General features: G+C 35.7%; 2 protein-coding genes across 3 annotated transcripts; one reads left to right on the forward strand and one right to left on the reverse strand.

The window, feature by feature from the left end:
- Positions 1-6,287: 6,287 nt before the first annotated feature.
- gjd4 (gap junction protein delta 4) lies at positions 6,288-13,715 on the forward strand. 2 transcript variants are annotated; one of them, XM_073941397.1, is made up of 3 exons: positions 6,288-6,316; positions 6,497-6,614; positions 8,568-12,810. In XM_073941397.1, exons 2-3 carry the CDS (start codon positions 6,551-6,553, stop codon positions 9,770-9,772), a joined length of 1,269 nt encoding a protein of 422 aa, XP_073797498.1. In that variant the 5' UTR covers positions 6,288-6,316; positions 6,497-6,550; the 3' UTR covers positions 9,773-12,810. The 2 variants fall into 2 exon arrangements, with proteins under 2 accessions (XP_073797498.1, XP_021325935.1); XM_021470260.3 differs by having other exon boundaries at positions 6,292-6,614; positions 8,568-13,715.
- A 5,942-nt stretch (positions 13,716-19,657) lies between these two features.
- On the reverse strand, positions 19,658-22,262 carry fzd8a (frizzled class receptor 8a). Its single transcript, NM_130918.2, has one exon. It carries the CDS (start codon positions 21,946-21,948, stop codon positions 20,209-20,211), a length of 1,740 nt encoding a protein of 579 aa, NP_570993.2. The 5' UTR covers positions 21,949-22,262; the 3' UTR covers positions 19,658-20,208.
- Positions 22,263-24,788: the final 2,526 nt, after the last annotated feature.

Here is a 24,788-nt window from a genome sequence, read left to right on the forward strand (position 1 = left end):
GGAAAACTGGAGAGGTGGGGCTAAAGATAGAAAAGGCCCCACCTGATTGGTCAGATTTGGATAAATAATTAACGCATGATATATATGTAATTAATCCAACGCTACCTCACGGCAATTCGTAACTTTTTGCTTTAATGGCTAATTTGTATCTCATTGGTACAATTTAGTATGATTTGCTTATCCCCTATTACGGTTGGGTTTAGGGGTGAGGTTTGGGGGCATGACTGCCTTTTAAAAATCAGACACTGCATTCGTACGATATATGTAATTTATCCGAAGCTATTTCACGGAAATATGTAACATTCTGGTTTAGAGGCTAATTTGTATCAATTCGTACATCTCATTCATTCAATTTAGTATGATTTGCTCATCCCCAAATTATGGTTGGGTTTAGGGGTGGGGTTTTTAAAAATCATACATTACACTCATAGGAATTATCCTCTAAACTGACAAAACTGATAATGATTTTTTTGTAAGTGTCTACGATATGTATATTGCATATACTTTTATCACGATAACGATAATTTCTCGATATATTGTGCAGCCCTATTTTTTTACTGTATTATTTTCCCCTACACAACCCGAACAAGCATTTCATGAAAAAAATGGTTGGTCAAAAGGCTGAATTATTCTTAATTCATTAAATTCTGGGGGTAAAATTGACTAGACACATGTGACAGACAGCGGCAATGAACACAGACATTTTTTTTGGTGTATTTCCTGAAGATAAAGGAAGTTTTACCAAAGTAATTATTTTTGAGGAAGACCTGTTGGCGCTTTAGACTCCCTTTGCACATTTTCAAAGTGTTGGAAACGGTTTGAAATCAGGGAAAAAGACGTTCCAGAAAAGTGTCTTCGGGGAGGAAAACAAAATCGTGAAATGGAAAAGACTGATAGAAATTGAAAGACTGATAAAAATAAACGCATCTGAAGATTGTATTATTGTATTTATTTGTGGACGCAGCCCAGCGTTGGATATGAAGATGTTGTGAACTCCTAGGCGAGCGGCGTTTTAGCACTGAACTCTACCTCTGCATAGAGTTTTTGGTTTCTTATTTAATACCTCTCTCTCTTGCTCTTTCCGACTATGCTCTGTGTAATATTTCTCATTTTCATTGCAATTTCTAGGAAATTACCAAGTCTTTCGGAACATTTCTACTCTTAAGTGGTTTCCTGTGACAGAGAACGAGAACTGCTGTAGTTGTGACTTTTATTTTATTTTATGTTAAGTCACTGGTTGTATGCCTGTTTTTATGAATAATACATTGTTGTTGTCGTTTTGTTTCTGTTCCAAAGGTCAAGCCGATCCTCAGTATGTGTTTTCAGTGTGCCAAAGGCTGAATCTTATCTCCTGTTTATGATCTTAGTTTTTATTCTTCTTTCTGTTTTAACCGAGTGAGCCTGCACTCGTCCGCCAGGAGCTGGAGGCTGTAATGGTCGCATGCATTTTTAAATTCAGATTAATTTTGTTTTGTTTATTTTGTTCTCAGATTATGATTTTTAACTGATGCTCCCAGTTCAGAAGCAATGTTTAGAAACCGCCACATGAATAAACTTTTAAAAGTTGCAATAAAACCGACTTGATTGGTTGATTGATTAATGGAAAACATGTTAACAAGATAACCCAGGACATGCTAACAACATTAAATCATGACAGCAGTGTGTAGAAATGCTATAGATGTTATGAATGTAAACCGTAAACATAACTAGCTTGCTTTAACTTGTTAGCTAGTATTAGCAATATCATGCTTAAATATGTTAGCAGCATTGACATTTAGCAATGTATTCAAATGTTAACAATGTGCTAGAACATGTTAAGAGTTTTAAACTATCTATTTATCTAACTAAAGTGTACTCAAGTGAAGCGACAAGGACATGCTAACAAATATTAGCATCATTAAATCAAGATAGCGGTGTGTAAACATGCTATACGTAATATAATACTGAAACTGTTAGCTTTAAAAAAAATGTTAGCCACTATTTTTAAAACATATTTTTATTAGATGTTAGATGTTTATTTGAACATATTACCTAACATTTAAACATCTTAGCATATCATATGTAAAAAAGTATAACTACTAGCATATGACATTAAACAACATGCACAACCATGACAGCAATGTGATGATGTTGGCAACATTTATCAACATAGAAACTAGCTTTAACATGTTAGCAAGTTATAAAACAAGCAACCAATGTGATCAATCTATCTATCTAGCCAACTAGCCAAGGACATGCTAACAAAACAAAGTAGAAATGCTATGTTATAACAGAAACTAATCTCATATTATATTTGCATATTCAAAATCTAATTATTACAGTTATACATATTTATAAAATGGGGTACCATATGTCTTTTAAAGTGGTGTGTGTGTATATGTGTGTGTGAAACGTATGCTAAGCTGTAGTAGCCTATATGGGGAGCTATTCATTGTGATTTCTCTTGAAACCTGCCAAATAATGCCATTTTTGTCAAATTGTATTCAATAAGTTCAATGACACGCATCCAAAAATAACGCAATAGCTATACCAGCAAACTAAAGCATATGATATGTGCATTTACAACCTAAGTCTTCGGCTTTGCACCTCTAAATGTGTCCCAAGTGAACTACTCCACTGCTTGCTACCTTGAAATGGCCTTTATTTGAGCAGAGCCGGTTTGCTAATCCAATTACAGAGATAAAGAGTCTTGGAAGATTGAATGATTAAAATATTTTAAGCTGTATTAATAGCCATCTGGGACAGATTGCATCATCTGTTCTGAAATGTCAATCGCAACAGAATGCAGAAAGTGTGTTGAGAAGAGCAAATTTGGTTTGGCTTGCAAACGCTGATTTGCATTGTCTCTTCCACGCAGGCATAAAATTAATCTGTTCTCCACCTACTCGCTTTTAAAAACAGGATGCAATTTGCTGTACTCCTGGTGTGAACATTCACTATAAATACATTAAAAAAGAGAGAGAGATAACAGCCCCACTTGACTTCTCAAGACAGATTAATAATAATAATTAAGCAGAATCCAAGTGTGTTGGATGCAAAACAGCCTTTAATGACTTGTGTAAATGAATAACATTAACTTTTTTAGTAAAAGCATGCCAAAATTAAGTGTTTTGAGCTTGTTTCTGAAGTCCAAAAGCATGGTTATATAACAGGTAGGTGTGGCTCTGAGTCTCCACCTTCTTTGACATTGGAAATTAGGGTTGTGATGATACTGGTACAGACAAACCAGCGGATCAGCGTAACTTTGAAAAGCTCCAGTGTCCTGTATCTATGGTTACACTCAGTAAACAGATGCAAGTTCGGTGAACTGATGACCTTCATGGCCAATTACAGTCCTTTCTGTTGAGCACATGAACACAGTGGCAAATCAGTGCTGTTCCTTGTTCTCTGTTTAGTCCTTTTCGCTTTTTAGTAGTAATTAGGCTCATAACATTTTCTTGTTGCAATTATTTGCTGAACATTTTATCGCAGTTTTATCACATTATTGACATAAGCTGCGAAAAAAGGTCACTTTCATGGTGTGTTCACACCAGACGGGGAAGAAGAATCAATCGCGAGTGATTTACAAAAGACGCAAATAGACATCTGGTGGTGTAAAATGTTGAGTTGGAAAATGTGAACTTTACCGGACATTCACGCCGCGCTAACCAATCATGAGCTTGCCCTTGTGGGGGCGTGATTATGATGTAATGCATGCAGTTGGTGTCCCAAAGGGGGAAATCCTCCTGCCGACATGGGACAACAGCTCATCAAACTGGACGTCTATTGTGAAGTGAGTTTCACACGCAAATAGCACGATTTATGCCGCATCAGATGTGAACACAGCATATGTGTATTGCTTTATGTTTGGTATAAGGTACATCTAAGACGTTGTTAACAAAGAATAAAGCCTGGTTTATTCCATTGGGGCTTTATGCTACGAAAACAACCATCCTGAATGTACCTTATCCTGCTTATTACATGGCTACTTGTGTCAAAATAGTTTATTTTTAAACCTTTGATTAAACACAAAACTGAAAGAAACGAAAACAGCTGATGGAGTACACACTAACCTGCTCCTTATTTAGTCACAATATGGTATCAAACAGTTAAAAATGCGACGTGACAGACAAGCAAAAATTAATGTGGATACAAGTATATAGACTATTTACAGATGGTTAAGGTGATTTGAAGTTCCCAGATGAGCCTGTGTTATTTAGTGGTTGTTATCTGGGAATAACATATCAGAATTGTGTATTTCAGACAGCCGTGTACTAAAATATGTTAATGTAAACAAATGCTATAACCAAATTAAATTGCAAAAAGGATTATAAAGTACAACCGGAACTATTTATAATAATAAGGTCTAGTTAATGGATTAAGATAAAGCCAGATTTATCGCGGAATCAATTTCTGTCAAAAAATACTACTGAATTTTTTATTAGCTCTGTTAAATAAAAAGTTTATAACTAAGATTTTAATGCATTATATATGGCATTATCATTATCTAAGACTGATAATAGCTTTTGTAATTCCATTGTGAGTTTAGTTAAAGGGCACCTATTATGCCCCAAGATGTAAAATAAGTATCTGATGTCCCTATGTGAAGTTTCAGCTCAAAATACTCCACAAATATTATTTTATAATTCTTTGAAACTGCTCCTTTAAGTCTTTGATCCTAATTGTGCTATTCTGGTGACTGTCGCTTTAAATTCAAATGAGATTGTGCTCTTTTCAAATTTGGGCGAAGCTACATGTGTGAGCATAGTGGCAGATTCAAAAACATGACTAACATCCTATGCTAATGAGGGAGAGATCGTCACTAATTCTACTTTCTACTTCTGATGGCACGAACAAAGAGAGAATGTCAAAGTGATTATAAAAAACAAAATGAATACATTTTTACTATTCAAAGCTGGTTATATTCACAGAATGTTGCCACACTACTGTGCATAAACCCCTTATGTTTTGCAAAATAGGCCCCCTTTAAATGATCTAATGTTAACTATCAGAGCCTTATTGCTATATATAAATAGTCACATGCTTGTCAATCAATATTTCAGCATGTAGTAGGCTAGATTATGTGAAAGTATTAATGCTTAACTATTAAGTTAACCAATTAAGTCTCCAACCATTTGTCAGCTGTTATGAACACCACCGCAAATGCAATGTTAATATTCTTAAAAGACACTAATTATTCATATCGCCTACAATGTCCATATTGTGCATGCTCGTTGTCACGATATACAATATCGGAATATGACTAGTAGATATTTAAGTGCACAAAGCATTTACAGATTTATAAACACTACTTTCAACAGTGTCTGCAATGGGATTTTGATTAATAATAATTGCGCATTTCAAACTTTTCTTTTTTTAACCTAAATAAAATAGGAAAACTTTTTTTTTTTTAGTCCACTACAACTTCTGTCAATGCGCATTTATTAAAGGAGGTTATCCAATGAGTGTTCACTACAAAACAGTTGCTGTATTATAATTGTGATCCCATAAATCTCCATTCATTATAACCCAAGTCCTTCAAATCCTCCGTCCAGATGTCTCTCATTCAGAGGTCATTTAGAGTGAGCTAAAAGCTTCTAGATTCCAGCGTGATCTTCTCTGATCCCTGTAGCTCTCAGTCATGTCAAACACCTCAAGGACAGAGCTAAAGAGGGGATTCTTTTTAATAAAGTAATAAAAGTAGATCAACCTAGCTAACAAAAGCCAAGCTAAAGAGATCTTATACAAAGTTGTATAATGAGGGTTTTTTCCACTTAAAAAAAATTCTTTTTTCAGGTTTTGTCCTGTTTCCAGTACAAAGTATCTAAAAACTCTTAAATCAAGAAGCATTTTCCAGACAAATAAAAATGATTGTCTAATTTTTGGCATTTAATAAGTCAAAACTGTGAATATAGTCAAGTAATATAATATTAAATATTAATAAAATACTCCGGAAGTCAAAGTTTTACTAAATATCATCTTGTTTTTAATAGAAAAGAGAAACTAAAATAGGTTTGAAACGATAAATAAGTAAATGATAACATAATTTGATTTTGTTTGTGTTAACTATTAGTTTAGTAGGTCAAATAAAAGCAAATCAACATTCAAAGTCCTCCAAGACCTCAGGAGTGCCCTCAATTATACTTGTGAGTTTAATATGGGTTATTTGATGCCTGATACTAATAGCTATTCTCCTGTAAGGACAAACAGAGCCCAAATATCACAGCAAGGCCTGCGTGCCGACATGCCTTTGGTGGGTAAGAATAGCCCTACAATGGAGCTCACATCTCTCGTCTTCTGTTGTCTGAGAACAGTTGTTGTCAGGACAGAGTAAGAGGTAAGATGGAAAACCAAGTTGGTGGTTACATGCGAGTCTTGCCTTTGCGGAATTGACCCAACCTGGTATATATATAGTACCCAAGTAGGATTATGTGTGCTTGTAAATGGGTTTTATTTGTAATGCTTGTTTAGAATGATTTTAATAGAGCATAGACTGTTATTCTTATGTGGAATTAAGAATTGACTGGCGACATTACCTTTGCTGGAGCCTCAGGAGGCCTAAACTGCTGAAATGGCCAAACAAGCTACATCAGAAGTTATCTTCATAACGCTGAACCACAACATCACCCTCACAGGTATGTGTATGCTTTTAGTATTATTTTTAAAAAGCATTTATACAGTAACTCATGGCTGAGGCCAGACAGAATCTGCGGACAGTTTTTGCTATTTTTGTAAAGAATTTTGTAAATAATCTGCAGATTTATGCGTAATTATTTTGGGAGTATCGTAACTAAAACTTTAATATATGAAATAAACAAATTATACCTTTTTAACCTTAATGTTTTCAATGCAAATCCAATTAGATCTACTTATTTGGTAAACAAAGCACATCTCTCATATAATATATCTACTGAAAGACAGAAAATATTACTTTACAAACTGTATTCTGAATAAATCATATGAACACTTTCATATTAGTCATTAATGTTAGTGAAATTAATTTAAAAACTGAATAAAGATAAATGTACACAGATTTACACAAGTAAATAAATAGACTTAATGATAGGCTAGATTTCTGTGGAAATCTGCGGATTTCTGCATGAACAGATTCCGTATGAGCCTACTCATGGCCATTTAAAGAGATTATTCTATGCAATGGGGGAAAAAAAGTTGATTTATTTTAAAGTAATTTTTTTATGCATTTACAAATTTACAAATATATATATATATATAAATATATTTATATAATTATATGTATATTATACTGAAATTACAAGTGTTCAGACTCATGCTGTTCAACATTGTTGGATGTTGCTAGTAAGTGTAATAAACTGCTGGGCCAATTACTTTAATAATTAAAAACACATTTACAGTTAGTTAGTTAGTTAGTTAATGAGTTAGTTGGTTAGTTAGTTAGTTAGTTAGTTAGTTAGTTAGTTAGTTAGTTAGTTAGTTAGTTAGTTAGTTAGTTAGTTAGTTAGTTAGTTAGAGTTAGTAGAGTTGTTACAAAGTTTTGACAGCTAATGTATAATTCAACTTTAATTACAGAATGATAATTGGTTTTCTTGTATTAAAAAATAATTGTGATGGAAAAGCTGACTTTCTACAAAAAAAAGATAATAATTGTGACGAAATAGTTAACTTTTTACAAAGTGATGAAAACCTCTTAAAGGAATAGCTCATTCAAAAATGAAAATTCTGTCATAGTTTACTCATCCTTTGCTTGTTTAAAACCTTTATCATTTTCTTTATTTTATTTCACACAAAAGAATTGTACGAAATTTGTAACCATTTGTTTTTTCATGCTATGTGTTTTTCCTAAAACGAAAGTTAAAGGTTATAGGTTTTTTTTTCTAAATAAATCCACTTGTTAGGTTGTGATGTATGGAATACTGTTTCTGGGTCCAAGCCGCTACTCATTTGAATTGAGAAAATATTCATTTATGACCACTTTTTAGTAATAAAAAACATTAAAGTGATTTTTTTTACAAGATCATGGTGTACACAACAGTCCCTGGAATTGCTGCATGACATGTTGCATGATCAATACTTCAACAATTTATAAAAGATTAATAACTTTCTGGCCATCGGATATCAGGCATGGATATATATATATATATAGAGCGATCGTGATATTTGACAGTATTAAATCGCATTGTAAACATATACTATTGCCATTTGTTGAGTCTTCCCATACAGTTTGATATAGTGCTTGGACCTAGAGTCGCTTCACGTGACGTCACACTTAACAAGCGGACATTTTTGTGTTAAAAGAATGAAACTGATAAATGTTTGGAACCACTTAAGGATGAGTAAATATTGAGTAAATGTTGTCTTTAAGTAAAAGCAATTATGTAAAAAGTAACTATGCAGCTCATAATATCGGAAACATGTTTACTGAATATCAAAGATAATGTTATTAAAATACTGTTGAGATTCCATTCTATTGTTACAAGATCACCAGGCTGCTTTACCGATTTAATTTAGAAACATTTCGTCAAATTTTAGACCATTTTGATTGAATTAATTCCTAAGTTGTCAAACTAAATAAGGTCTGCATCAACTAAATGTATACTTTTGCTCTTTAGGGAAAGCTTGGCTCGTCCTGGTGGTATTTCTAAGGATCCTGGTGTTGCTGTTTGCTGGTTATCCTCTCTACCAGGATGAGCAGGAACGATTTGTGTGTAACACCATTCAGCCCGGTTGTGCCAATGTGTGCTATGACATGTTTGCCCCTCTGTCCCTCTTCCGCTTCTGGCTTGTACAACTGACCACTCTGTGCCTCCCCTACATAATGTTCATCATCTATGTGATCCACAAAGTGAGTTCTGGCTTAGCTACCGATACCGGAACTTCCGAGTCCATAAAAGCGGACTCCATCTACAAGATCCATCAAGAATCATTCAGGAAAGCATCTCTTTGTAAGATGGTCATGAAGGCTGAGAAGGGAAGGGTGCAGTACTTCACGGGAGCCTACATCTTGCATCTTCTGCTTCGGATAATGGTAGAAGCTGGATTTGGAGCTGCCCATTATTACTTGTTCGGCTTTCACATCCCCAGACGCTTTATGTGTCAGCAGGCACCCTGCACAACAATGGTGGACTGCTACATCTCTAGACCCACTGAGAAAACCGTCATGCTGAACTTCATGTTAGGGGCAGCCGCTTTGTCCCTGCTATTAAACATCTGCGACCTGATTTGTGCAATCAAGCGCTCTGTGAGGCAAAAAAACAAACGAAAGATGCTAGTGCAAAAGATGTATGCAGAGGAGCAGTACTACGTGTCAGGGAATGGAAATCAAGGTGTGGACGCTAGCAGCCCTCCAAATCAAGATGTGATGAGTCCAGGAGTGTTTCGCAAAAGAGGGACCAGAAACTCAAGTGGCGATGAAGCTGCTTCTGTGCTTTTGGATGATGACCCTCCGCCATCCTTACCTCAAGAAGGAAAGCCTACAATTTCAGGAATGCCTGGTTGCAGAAGCAATGATGACAGCAGCAGTTACCAACCCACCCAAGAAGGGGGGATGGTAAGAGAGGGCAGTGAAGTGGCCCTGTGCCCCAGTGAGCCCTTGGGAACCCCTAGATCCATCCGAGTAAGCAAACGTAGTCGGCTGAAACCTCCACCACCTCCTCGAAGGGATAAACTTGCCGTGCAAGGTGCAATTGATGGCTCTGGAGCGACAGCATTGTGTACCAGAAGAGTAGGGCAATATACTCTGGTAGAAATGACCACTGGTGAAGACATAACAACTTGCGGTGGAGATGGGAAAGAGAAAAAGTCAGAGTGGGTTTGACTGTTGCTTCAGAAAACTCTCTATATGAGTTTAGTGAAATGAAGTTTGGATGCACATGCAAGTTAATTTTTTTTTAATTGAACCTTGAATGGAACAGACTGACCTGAATGCAATAAATTGCTTATTATTTGAAGTCAACATCATGGATAAATGCCAATCCACAGACCAGCTTTACGCCCATCAGTAGGCAAAGTACTCTGATAGAAATAACCAATGGTGAAGACATACCAACTTGGAGATCGGAATAAAATAAGTCAGAGTGGGTTTGAATTTTACTTCAGAAAACTATGAATTTGTCTACTTGCTACATTATGAGCATGTATATTCCTACAGTGTAAACCCTGAAATGAGTTTTGAAATGCATGCAAGTTGCAAAGGAAGTTGACTGAAACTTGAAAGAGACTGGCCTGAACGGAATAGATTGCTTGGCTTTTTTATTAGACGCCAATGGTCAAATGCCAATCCACGAATCAACAACACCCATCGAAAGGGCAATGTACTCTAGTAGAAATGACCAATGGTGAAGACGTACCAACTTGCAGAGGAGATGGGAAGGAGAAAAGGTCAGAGTAGGTTTGAATGTTACTTCAGATCATGTATCATCACGTATATTCCTACAAGGTAAATCCTGAAGTGAGTTTTGAAATGCATGCAAGTTACAAAAAGTTGACCAACTAGAATGAAACGGATAGGATGGAATATATTGCTTGAAGAAACAAGGTGGAATCGATGGTATTAGTAGATGTCAACATCATGGATAAATGCCAATTCACAGATCAAAAGGGTACTCTGGTAGAAAGGACGACTGGTGAAGACATACTAACTTGCGATGGAAATGGGAAGGTGAAAAGCTCAGAGAAATCTAAATGGATTTGGCTACTGACTACATTTTTTTTACCATGTATTTTCCTACAACACAAGTCTTGAAGTAAGTTTTTGAAATGCAAAAGAAGTTGACTTAACCTTAAATGGAACAACTTGACTTGAATGGAATAAATTGCTTGTGGAAACAAGGTAGGATGAGAGGTATTATTAGAAGATGTCAACGTCATGTATAGATGCCAATCCACAGATCAACTACACCCATCAGCATCCACCTGCCTTTCATGTGTGTCTTAGTGCATTCCCTCATTCTTTCACCAACCAGACAGGCCTTGACCCGCATTGACCCCACAACAATCAAGGGACACCGAAGGCCACTCTAAAAACAGGCTTGTTGCAAACACCTAAGCTCCCAAAGGTCGAAAAACTGACACTGACATAGTTTTTGGTTCAACTGTGGGCAGCCACCAAACAAGAACAACCCTGAGGGTATGAAGGTACTTCCTGCGTCAAAATCCCCTCCACAATCCTCTAGTCTGCAAAATCTCAGGAACTGTCAAGTCTCGGTCAGCAGCAGCCCATCATAAAGCAATTACTGCCCAGACTGCTTTTGTATCTATGGAGGGAGCTTGTAACTCTATTCAAGGACCACTGGACTTCAGTTTGGAGCTTTAGAACAAACACTTAAAATAGAGCTCCATAATCTGCTGTAACATGAGAACAAGACGATGTGTGGCTTTCAGACTCTCAGAAGCAGGCCGCAACATGCAGACGATTGGACGTGTTAGCTTTGGACAGTCACCTCGACTGTAGCCCTCCTGTCCTCACAATGTCAGTCATGTGTCTCATTAAGCACACCAGGGACATCTGAGATAGCCTATTTGTGATGTTCCGTTATACATCACCGATGATGATTTGTAGTTGTCGCTACACAGTATCTTCAGTCTAATGTCAAATGGTTTGCACGTTAATGACTTCGGCTCTGTTTTTTGTTTTATTACCTTACTAAATCACACTCCCCCTTAAAAGGGCAGTGGTATTTCATGTATTGCACATCCTCTTGAAACAGAAGACTATTAAAAAAGGTGCACTACTTGAAGTACACTCAATTTCACCGCAGCTTGATTTGATGCAGTGTGATGAATACTGATTAAAGTGGAAGATTACCATATGCGAGATGACTACACCTCACAAGTTTGAGTTCATGTGATTACAGACATGCAGAGCAGCATATTATCTGTACAAAATGATTAGGATTGCATATTGCAGTCTGTTGGGGCAGCTGTGGCTTAATATGTTAGTGAGTTGGAATTGTTACTCAAAGGTTGCTGGTTTAATTCCCGGTCCCGGCAGGAATTGAAGATGTAGGGAGTGAATGAACCGTACTCTCTCCATCTTCAATATGTAGCTGAGGTGCCCCCTGAGCAAGGCACCCAATTCCACCCTAAATGCTGGAATCAATAACGACGCTCAGGGTTTATGGTCACAGTGTGTCTTTGTGTGTGTGATCTCACTCAAAATGTGAACCCACTCGAATGGGTTAAAGTAGAGAACCAATTTCGAGTATGTATGGCTAAAACCATTCCTGACAAGGTATGTCATACAGCAGTGTTCTGCAATGGTCTCTTAAATAATGTTTCTATTTCAGGTTTGTTTTCATAACATGCTGATGAGATGAACGGAATTTTTTTATTTTATTTTTTTTTAAATAGAAAGGCTCTAAAAATGGTTTGCCCTTCTGTACCAATGATGAGAAACACAGAGCATCAGCCAGGTGCACTATCTTGATAAAAATGACAAACCATACTGCTCTCTAGTGGACTGATAGGCATACAACTCTAAGGAATAGTTTTTAGATTTCATTCTGAAAAAAACAGCCACTGACGTCCATAGAATTTTTTGTTCCTACTATGGATGTTAAGTGTTCTTCTTTCCAACTTTTTTTTTGGAATACCATTGTTATTGTGATTAAACAAATATTATTTTAGTTGCAACAGAAAAAGAAAATTCGTAAAAGTTTAAAACCACTTGAGTATGAGTAAATGATGAGTAAATGTTGATGTTCGGCTGAACTGTCCATTTAAGTATAAGTATTGGCGGTTATTTGCTACCTCATACACATTTTGTCGTTGGAACCAAGGTTATTATAGTAAACTAAAATAAGACTAAAACTGGTCAAAAAACATTTTTGTTAACTGAAATAAAATAAGTAATTCAAAATAAATAAATAAAAATTACAAAAATGTATTGCATTATAAAATAGCTGTTCAGAAGTAGTTTATAATTAAATTTAATACTTTATTCCAGTGATTTCACATATGAATTTTCTGCTTAATCCATTTTTCAGAGTCACATGATCCTTTAGAAATCACTCTAATATGAATTATTATTTATTATTAATAATAATGGTTATTGTAATAAAAGTATTAATGACTGGAGTAATAAATTAATTTAAAATGACATTTAATACGAAAGCAGCTATTTAAAATTAAAAAAAAAAATTGACAATTTAACTTTTTTTTTTTTTTTACATTTAATAAATGCTACCTTGATGAACAGAATAAAAAAACCTGTAAAAACATTTTCAGTAGATCAGATAGCATTTGAAGCAGTTATATATGGTCATGTTACAACGTGTCCCATCCACAGAAGCATGTTGTCACATTTCGCTTACATTCTTTTGGGGTAAATAATGAGATAAGTATACACTGTAATAATAACACATAACCACATATTTATACTAAACACGTGTGCAATTAAATTCTAAGTATACTATAAACTCCAGAACCCATGTGAGACTTACATAAACTGAAGAAGTGTTAAAAAGGTTTATGCTCAGTCAGCAGTCTTACTCGAAACAAACACACACTTGGCATAGACATGTCCATGTCACGTGTAACTAAATATTTTTAAATAACTAGATAAAAATCCCTTCAAAAATATATAGTTAAATTGCAGCATCCATTTTTTATTTGGTGCATTGACTTCCCATTTGTACTTTGTTTTATTTACTATGGTTAGATGTGGCTAACCACAAATCGACCTAGACTTTGCAATACTAACCATAGTTTAACCATGTCTTTTGTAGTAAAACTGGTTTGACAAATGGAAGACAATGTGTAAAGACAAACAATAAAAACATGGCTACTACATTTTAGGATAGTGACACTTACAAAAAAATAAGTACTATGTGTTAGGTATGGGAAGATAACTGTTATCAAGGTATACCGCGGTTTGGAAAAGTCAAGGTTTTAAAACAGCCAAACTTTTCTATTATACCGTTCCTAAGGTATGTGTTTTTCATAAAGTTTTTTTTTAGCACATCAGTATCTCCAGCAAAAAAGATCTCCAAAGATGCCATTTTAAGTTGTAAAGAAAACTGTGTTTTTGAAACTACAGCAGAAGTCAATGATTAATTTAAAGTATTTTAATATTTATTTTTTTTTATATTATATATATTATATTTATATCGTGAAGCTGTGATATTCTTATCCGAGGTTATCATACCGTCAGCTGTTGTTGTTTTTTGTTTTGTTTTTTGGTGCATGGACTTCCCATATCTACTTTATTTTATTTGCTATGGTTAGTTGTGGCTAACCACAAATTGACTATGATTTTGCAAAACTATACATATTTTAACCATGTCATTGGAAGTAAAACTGGTTTTACAAACAAATAAACATGGCTAATACATTTTACTTCAGTAAAACTATTGCTGCCTCCCAATTCGTATACTATCCGTGCTAAATAATATTTGAAAATAGAATCAGGGCATCCCGTATGATTTAGCATGTGACAAATCTTAGTAAGAGTATGCCAAAGGTTCCAGGATTGTTTCCTATTTCTGGAAAAAAATCTGAAGTGTAAAACCGTCTATACTTTGACTGCTGATATTGCCCACAATCCATTACGTGTTGCACGTGAATTCAGTTAGAACTACAAATGTGGGTGAAAAAGTGTAAATAAACTATAAATGAATAAACAAACTGTATATAAATCCACATGATGGACGCGCAAGACCAACCATGAAGTAGAGAGCCTTCAGTAAAAATGTTTGTAGGACCCTTATTAATATCTAGCCAACTGGAACATGTTTAAACCACATTTTCTGTGTCATATTCCATCTGCAAAAACAATGTGAACTTATATCAAAGATATGTTTGGACAATTAATGCCTGAATGCATTCTTATCCAAAGACCTGAGGAGATTTCTCTGCATGAAAGACTCGTGTGAATGGGAGACTATCCTGATGCTGCTTCTCCAATAAGGTGGGAAGTTAAATATGACAGAAATGTGGATGATGTGTGGATGATTGACAGGGCAACCTAAGCAAAATAACAATGTTAAAGGGAAACTATGTCCCAAAGCTTGCATACTTGTCTGTTACACACTCAAACGTATATACTTTTCCTTCACAAAAAAAGTACATACTTTTAGGGCATAGTATAAGTATGTGAATTGGGACGCAGCATATGGGTTTACTTGATGAAGCAGCCAGGTGGTTCAATCAAACCTAACACTAATATAGGCTAAAACTAAAACTACTGTGACTCTCAACATGATGAAACATTATTTACATTTGATGCATCGGATTGGTTATCGTATAAAGCTGTTTCAGTTGATTTGGGGGCAGTCAGGAATGCTAAAATTGTTTAGAAAGAAACACATTATCTGTCAAATGAGTGCGGTACTGAGACTCAGTGCCCTCTTCTGGCAATATTTGTTACTGCACTTATCTGTCTCTACTAATTATATTGAAAATGAATGACTTCTGGATATTTTGATGTTCTCGCCGATTTCGGTGTGAACGTACAGTTAAAAGGGTCCCGTTGAATATCGCGGGGATGTTGTAACACCTTGGAAACAGTCTCTAATTGATCGAATACAGCATATATTAATAACAAATGCCTTGTTTTTACCCAATAACTGCTTATTATCAATTAAATCACAATTCAAGTACCTCAGACTCATCATTCAGATGTAATTTATTGTGCTGACCACAGAATGAGCGTGAAAACAACTGTAATGTGTTAAGAGTGTATTTTCTCTGCACGGTTGAACAAAAGCAAGTAGGCAACGACATGTTATAGCTCGAAGGGGATTTCATAGATATCACGGCTTCCTAAATGTCATTATGTCAGATAACCGTCTTTGCGTTGACTGTAAATATGTGCCATTTGTGTATGTCAGCATAACTCATCTTTTGATTGAACTTAGGACTTTGGATTGCTTGGCAAAGACATACTGAATTAAAGTTCTGCCCATACTAATGATGAACAAGAGAAAGAATAGTTTTTAATAAAAACAGCTGAATATACTTCATTTGTACAACTTACTCAATGCTTAGAAAAATATACTGCACTTCATTGTTCTGTAAATTAGGCTAGTTACACATTGCATTGGAAAAAGGATGCTTCTTTTAATCTAAATGGGGTTTTAGACATGTATCTGTTAAACAAGTCATTTAATAAACATTTCCCTACCTGCTTTACGCAGAAAACACTTAGGCTGATATAACCGCTTTCGAATGTGCAGATATTTAAATATCTGTGGCTACTTTATCGCAACAACATACTAACAAAATGCAAATAACCTAAGAAATCATCTGATAATGTGTAGTTAACCTGTAATAGTATTTGATGAAGTCATTCAAGTTTCAAACTGGCCGCTAGATGGAGATATAGTACAACAAAATAAGTGGATAGGTCTATTGTTGTTAAAAGAAGAATATGAAAAGGATAAAGTCTCTTACTTTTAAATGTATCTTTCTTCCCTTTCTTAACATCTTATTTTTAATGATTTAAACTTCTTAAGTGACTTATCTTCTCAATAAAAATGTCATTAAATTAACATTAAATGAACAGTTCACCCAAAACTGAAAACTTACCCATATGTGCTCAAATAGGTCCAAGTCTTTGAGTTTTTTTCCTCTGTTGAACACTACAGGAGATAGTTTAAAGAAATCTGCAATCATTAACTTCCATAGTAAAGAAAACAAATATGCAAGTCAGTGGTTACAGGCTTTCAGCATTCTGCATTATTTTGTGTTTAACAAAAGAAATATAGACAAACATGTTTGTAAACCAGTGTAAAATGACAGAATTTTCATTTGTGAGGGGTGAACTATCCCTTTAAAGTGTTTGTTTTCAGCGTATACAAAGTTAAACATGGAAATGTGTCTACACTGTAAAACCCAACAGTCAACTTTATCAAATGAAATGAGTGTAAATTTAACTTCTGACTGAAAGTTAATTCTTCTCATTTGAAAAGAGTTTTGGACTCAGTGTTGAAGGTAATGAGTTGATTAAATACCTCATCATTTCAACCTAAATGGAGGAAGTTCACAGTACTCACATAGATTAGTTTTTCAACTCAAATGGATTGTGGCAGTCGGTTTCCTTAAATGGTTTGAGTTGCCTTAACTTATTGGGTTTAACAGTACTCAGTTGGTTTGAGTTCTCTTCTCAAATTGCTTCATTTACTCAAATGGATTAAGTTCACAGTACTCATTAGGATTAGTTTTTGAACTTAAATGGTTTGTTGCAATTGGTTTCCACAAATGGTTTAAGTTACCTCAACTTTTTGGCTTTTACAGTGTACCAGTATTGTTTTAGTGTTCACAGAAATAAGAATAAAAAAATATATGAAGAAATAAGACAAAAATGCCAGAATTCGTCCCTTCACAATCCCATTTGTCCTATTTTGGCTGCTATGCCATCATGAATTGTGAAAATAACTAATCGAAGAAGGTTTTAAGACAAAGAGGAATCTGACGTAAGTGATGTCATCTATCACTACTGACCTACTGCACTGAAAAAAAAAATATTAGAAGATGATTCCTTAAACTTACAGAATTTTTTAAGCAAAGTGGTTGTAAACAATTTATTTCCACTTAATTTAAACAAATTAAGATGCAGATTACTAAACTCAATTTGTTTAAGTTTAGCCCATATAAATTGTTTGCAACAATTTTGAGTCATTTTTATTTCAGTGTGTATTGTTTTAAATAGAGAAAACATTTTACTTTTATTCTAAACCTTGGACCTTATTTTTGGAGGAAAAAAAATACCAATAAAAAGGTGTGAAGCACCAAAAGTAAATTTTGAAGCAGATAAAAGTTAATTTTAATACTAATTAGGCTATTGTTGTCATCCATAAATTTTCAAATTTGCTTACTTACAAGAGAGGCTAGAAACCCGGGAAGCTCGACATTATTATTATTATCAAGTAAATATTTGTTTTTATTATTCAAGTGGCCAAATTCTGACTGAGGAAAGTTGTGGCCAGTTTGTTATTTGCTTAATAAATGCCAATAGGCAGCTTTTAACATAAACTCTTCAATTTAATTTAAATCTTTAGTAAATGTTTTAATACATCAAAAAGTGTGGTTATCATGACCTCCGACAAGCTAATACAGAAGGTTATAGTGCTTAAAATGTCACTAAAATGCAGTATTTAAACTATAAATACTTAACTTCGTACACTGAAAACAATGACTCATTGATTTACTAAAAAATATTTAAAGTTAAATGGTTGTAAACAATTTATTTGGGCTGAATTTAAACAAATTAAGCTGAACATTGCTACTTTTAATTTGTTTGTGTAAATTCAACACATAAATGTTTTTTCAGGGTTAAATAAAACTGTAAAAGTGTCCACTTTTTGATAAAAAAAGAATCACCCCTTTTACCAGACTGGCTACAGGCCTGATATGCTTATAAAATGGTTAAAATAACCTTATTAAATACTCATAGAAAAGTATACCTATTGATTATAGAAAACCACACGATTGTATTAGATAGTTGTGTCAGAATCTATCAGAGTAATTACACAAATTTAGTTAGGTTGAGTGTGAAATGAGATAGACGGCTTAGTGATTATGAAACAAGTTGTGCAAACACTGCTCATACTGAGAAAGTTGCCACAAACAGTGCTCAGCATAACCGAGTACAAATGAATCTTTTATCTATTTCTTAGTGAATATAGGCAATGTATTTTGGTGAATTTAAACAAAACAGATTTATTAAACAGATATATTTATTAAAATAATATTTTAGTCACCAAATATCTTTAGAAATTGAAAGATAAGTAAATTTAAACAAAATATCACAAAAATAAATTTCAACGTACAAAATTTTAACTAAAGTTTTCAATTCTTTTCTTCTCTTGATTTTTCATCTTTCCTGTATTTGTATTTAATATTATTCTATAACATACATTTGTACTAGTTTTTGGACCGTTATCTTAAGTTATTTTGTTAGATTAGCTCCAGATTTGGCTTGACTAACCTAATATATGCATACATACAACATTGTATAGCTTCCTTTTAGATTTGTGAGGGGTGCACTTATATATGCTGAGCACTGTATATATGTACAAATGATAATTGCTGTATTACACAAAAGTAACCAGTAGAATTTGCAACAATTCCTGTCAATCTTTGTCTAACAAACTGCAATGAAGTTTTACAAAAAGCGTCTGTGGATTACGTAAGGGACCACCTGTAGGTTTCCATTCACTGTCCCCGCGAGTGTAACTACTATTAATACCACAGCTGAAATTCAAAAAGGGCGTTCTGATAGTGCTTAAAAAAATCAAACTGTCACAGGTTCTCTTTAACAAAACATGGCTGGGGCCCCGAGCTTCAAACAATTTCTATAACGTCGATCAAAGGACAACAGTCTCAAATTAGACCTTAAAAAACCTGGCGCATCAGTCTAAAGGTTCTATCTACATGGCACCTTTATTCTAGACTTTAAAAGAAAGATCAAAGTTTCCCCAGATGAAAAGGGCCCGTTTCCTGCATTTAAACCCCATTCCCCAGCCCTCTTTTGGTAAATTAAGTAGCAAGCACGTGAAGGGTTCAACAATTATGGAGATTCTCCAACACAAGGCCCTTGTCTCTAATTAGGCCTCAGATAGCTAAAAGAGTTTCTCTCAACAGAACCCACAAAAGCATCTTTACGAAGCATCTTCAATGGGAATGACCACAAAGAACCGATGGATGGGGAGCATTCATTACCAGAGTCTTCCCGGACCCACGAAAGCAGCAGTTAGAGAAGTTCAGATTCCTCAAAAAGTTTTTATTGTCAAAATAAAAGTCATATTTGCTTTTCGTGTGGCATCTACACTATGTACAAATTTACAATAAATTTTATAAATCATCTTTTATACACCATTTACAAGTTCGTATAAATACATTTAGCAAAAAGAAAGAAAAAATAGAGAAAACAACCCGTATATAATAACAATAACAATAATAATTGGGCACTAAGACGTTAAGGCTTATTCAAACCATCTTTGATTGTTCAGACAATTCAAAACTTGTCTTTCAACAACGTGTAAAAGTAAATGAGACAAAAATAAAAATGCTGCAAGTTGGGGACATGTGTTACTCCACTAGGAACAATGTAATGCCCGAATTCTCCTTAAGAATGACTGATTGCATGTCATGTCCATATCAATAGAATGGAATTAGCGAAACGTAATTGTTTCTGCATCGCTGCATTGTTTCAACCAGTCCGTCGGCTAATAGAAACCATCAACAAGTTCATTTGTATGCAAATGTCTGAAAGACCAGGAGACCCCCAACAATTAATGGGGTTTTCTGGTTTCAGACTTGGGACAAAGGCATCTGCTTGGGGCACGACACGGAGCTGGCGGTACCGGACCTCCACGTTAATCCCGTGCTCACGTCACTGTACATGGAGCCACCGGAGCCCTTGCTGCCCCAACAGCAGCGCGTGCAGAAACTCCTCCAGGACTCCAATGTCTTACCGGACCAGGTCCAAACTCCAGAGGTGATGCCCACCAGAAGGCACATGAAGTATTTGAGCATGAAGACGGCATAGTCCGGCCTCTTGATCTCCTGCTCCAGTAAACACGAACAGTTATGAGTGATCTCCCAACTCTGTCTGTTGTGCTGCTCATAGAAATAACACGCCACGATGATGGTGGCGGGAACCGTGTAGAGCACCGTGAAAATCCCAATTCGGATCATCAGCTTCTCCAGCTTGTCCGTTTTAGTGCCCCCCTGTTTAATGACACTCCTGATCCTAAAAAGCGACACAAATCCAGCCAAAAGAAACATGGTGCCTATAAATAGGTATATGACCAGGGGGGCCAGCACGAAGCCCCGCAGATTGTCCAAGTTCTGGTTGCCAACGTAGCAGATCCCGGCGACCGGATCTCCGTCCACCGAGCTCAGCGCGAGGACGGCTATAGACTTCATGGACGGGATGAGCCAAGCGGCCAGGTGAAAGTACTGAGAGTAGCCCGCGATGGCCTCGTTTCCCCACTTCATGCCCGCCGCGAGGAACCAGGTGAGCGAGAGGATGACCCACCATATGGAGCTGGCCATTCCGAAGAAGTAGATAAGCAGGAACACAACGGTGCACAACGCGGGGCCGGTGGTCTCGTAGTGAATGTGCTCCACGTCATACTCCCGATTGCACGCCACTTTTTCGTGCCCGGCGATCAATCGCACTATATACCCGATCGACACAAACATGTAGCACGCCGAGAGGAAAATAATAGGGCGCTCTGGGTATTTAAACCGCTCCATGTCGATTAGGAAGGTGGCGACTGTGGCGAAGGTGGATATGAAGCACAACACGGACCAAAGTCCGATCCAGAAGGCCGTAAAAGTCCGCTCATCCTGCGTAAAATATGGGTTGTGACATGGCATGGCGCAGTTTGGGATTTGACCCGTCTTAACGCGGTTGTAGAGCGGGTGTCGATCGCTGTTCACCGGCACCATCGGCGCGCGACACTGGCAGCCCGGCTCGCAGGGCTTATTCTTATTGGGTCCGACGCCTGGCCGCCCGCTTTTCTTTTTGTGCGGATTAATGGCTTTGCTGGGGTAGTTGGTGGGTTTGGACAGCACCGGCGACACTGTGGTGGAGTCGGTTCGGTTGTAGTCCATGCACAGCGTGTCTGGGGCTCCTTGCACGGGCAGTAGATCGCACCTCATCCGATCCGGCCAAGGGAAGCCGTATTGCCGCATGAGCGGGGCGCAGCCCGCCTTGGCTCTCTCGCAGACGCTCCGGCACGGCGGAAGGGGTTTCTTATAGTCCTCCAGGCATATCGGGGTGTACATGCTGCACAAGAAGAACTTGAGATCCGGGGAGCACTGAATCTCCACCAGAGGCCAGAACTGGTGCACCTCCAAGCCGGCTTCATCCTGCGTGTCGTGGTTGAACTGGTTGGGCATGTAGGTGTAGTTATAACCGATGCCCTTGCACAGCGGAACGGCGATCTCCTGACAGGTGATCTCCTTGGCCGTGGTACCGCTCGATCGGGGCAGCAGAGCCAGCGCGAGGAACAGGTAAATCCCCAACAGGTAGCACTCCATCCTGTCAACACAAGCAACGCGGCGCTGGGAACAGTTCAGTTCAGATGTTGCAGAGCAGACCCATCTCCGCTTCACTTGTTTGGCACGGAGTCGCGGTTGGGTTGCATACCGAGAATAAATAGCCCTCGGGCGGGCGCAGGCAAAATGGCTGAGGGAATAAATGCAGCCGTCTCGTATTTCCTCTCCTTATTCCCGCTCCGGCGATGTGTTAAAAAATAAAGCCGCGGTTTGTTCTTCAAAACTTCTCTGTCAACAAGAAAACTCCCGGTGTAAACGCGTTTTCAACATTCGTGGTGTTCGCGAGAGGCTTTCTCATACAAATCAGTGCTGTAGAGTAGGACGCACTGAGTATAAAAGACAGTCGTGCGGACACGCCCACTACGAGCAACTGGCCAATCGAGAGGCTGCGGGGGCGGGCCACGGAGTCCTGTCAATCACTTTTGCTGAAGGTATACAGTTGCAGAATGCTGTTTCTGAGGGGGAAAACAAATTAGATCAAAGATACACGTTTATGCCTGAAGCTAGCAGATCACACCAAAAACACATGATCTATTCTAGACGAATCACTAAAGAAAATTACCATTCATATTTAAGTGCTAATGTGTGGTTTTATGTTGTTTGATTTCTTTGTTTGATAGCTTTTTATATGTGCTTTATTGAGGTGAAACTGGTTGCAAAAAATATTTCTGAAAGATCTCAAACTATTATTAGAGTCTATATATGTTTTTACTCTTGCATTTTCCATTTAATTACATACAGGTAATAATATAAAGATAATTATGTAATTTCTTCTTTTAATTTAACTTAAACTGATATGAGACAAAGCGATTTTTAATGCACATCTATATTATTCAAAGTCTGTTATATCTCAACCAGTGTCTTTAAACATTCTAATTGTTGAAATGTATGAATAAAATACTTTGTTTTTACTTATTTTATCCTAAAATGTGTTTGCAACAGTACTACTGTTATTATTAATCTAAGTATTATTATTAATATTATTATTAGTAGAAGTAGTAGTAGTAGTATTGCTCTAATATTATTAATATTGTTGTTGTTGTTGTTGTTATTATCAGTATTATTATTATAGACACATATATACATTGCACATTTTAAATGTATTGCATTGCACTTAAAAACAAACCTGTTTTCATGCCATCTATATATTTCACATTTATTATTATTATTATTATTAAGTATTAATTATTATCATAATCATCATCATAAGTATTATTATAAGTATTATTATTAATATTGTTATTATTATTAATATTGCTATTATTATTATCTATTATTATTCAGTGAACATATAAACTGATTTTGAAGTTGGCACGTTTTAATTATGAAGAACATACTTCTGTTTTCCCCTGATTTTTTTAAAGCAAAGGTGAAAAGGCGAAGCTGATTGAGATGTTACAGAGTCAAAATGCTAATCAAATTTTTGATTCTCCGATTATTGAGAATGATTAATTATTGCAGGTTATTCAGAATTAAATATTTGTTATTTATATAAATGTTAGTAATTCAAAATATTACTAATATAATAATATAATATAATATAATATAATATAATATAATATAATATAATATAATATAATATAATATAATATAATAATTCAAAAACACTAAACATTTTTCATAACCTTGCCCTTTGTTTGATCCACTATGACAGCTTTCCATCCTCTGATCATGTTTAAAAATACAGTAAAATTGAAAGAAAAACTATAGCTCATATATTCTATATTAGCATGAAAGCTAAAGTTGTTTTGTTTGTAGATTTATTTTGGGTTTATTTAATTATTTATTTATTTATTTATTTATTTATTTTTGCATTTCACATAAAAACAAACTTGTCTTCATGCCATCTAAATATTTTCACATTTTTCATTATTATTATAATTATTATGTAGCGACCCCTGATTAATAAAGGGACTATGCCGAGAAGAAAATTAATGAATATTAATTATTATTATTATTATTATTATCATTATTATTGTTATTAAAATCATTATTAGTATTAAAATTTAAAATATTGTTATTATTATTATTATTATTATTATTATTATAAACACATTGCACATTTAAAATCTATTGCATTGTACTTAACAATAAACCTGTCTTCCAACCATATTTATATTTTACATTTTTCATTATTTTTTTATTAGTATAGTAGTAGTAGTGTGTTGCTGTTTTTATTTTTAAAAATATATTATTTAGGCTGTAATATTATTTTTATGTATACAATCATTCATCCATCGATTCATTTCATATAGTACTTTTGCAAAATTGCACATTTTATAATATCTTAAAGCTATGTATAGCTTATAAGTTATTTATAAGTAACTTTAAATAATGTAGTTTAAATTAGTTAAACATGCTTTACTTGTATGCCACCCTGCTTGTTAACAACCCATATTCATATTTTCACTTTTTCCTCTCTTTTTTTTTTCCGAGTTTGCAGCTTTGTGTTCAACCACAACTTTATCAGAAACTATCCGTGCCTCATTATCCCAGCCTATTATTTTAAGAAACTCTGCACAGACACACGTATAAACTACAGCGAGAGTCCGTCTCATTGGGCCCCCTAATGCATTGGGGTTAATTTGTGAATGATAGGGCCTGGCGGGGGGTCGTCCCGCTGGCAGAGCCCGGAGTTGATGTTTTAATGGAGGTGTGGATGTGCCGAGCTCCTGCAGAGGATGTAATTACTGCAAACTCAAGAACAAGTAAAGCAGTTTGTTAAACAGTGGCGGTGGACAAGCAACCCCTTCCCCCAAACTCATTACCACAGGCCGTCTTAAAGGAAAGAAACGCAGAGTAACAGTAAAATTAAAGAGCGC

This window comes from Danio rerio, chromosome 24 (genome assembly GCF_049306965.1).
Source record: "Danio rerio strain Tuebingen ecotype United States chromosome 24, GRCz12tu, whole genome shotgun sequence".
In the NCBI taxonomy this organism is placed as follows: Eukaryota; Metazoa; Chordata; class Actinopteri; order Cypriniformes; family Danionidae; genus Danio; species Danio rerio.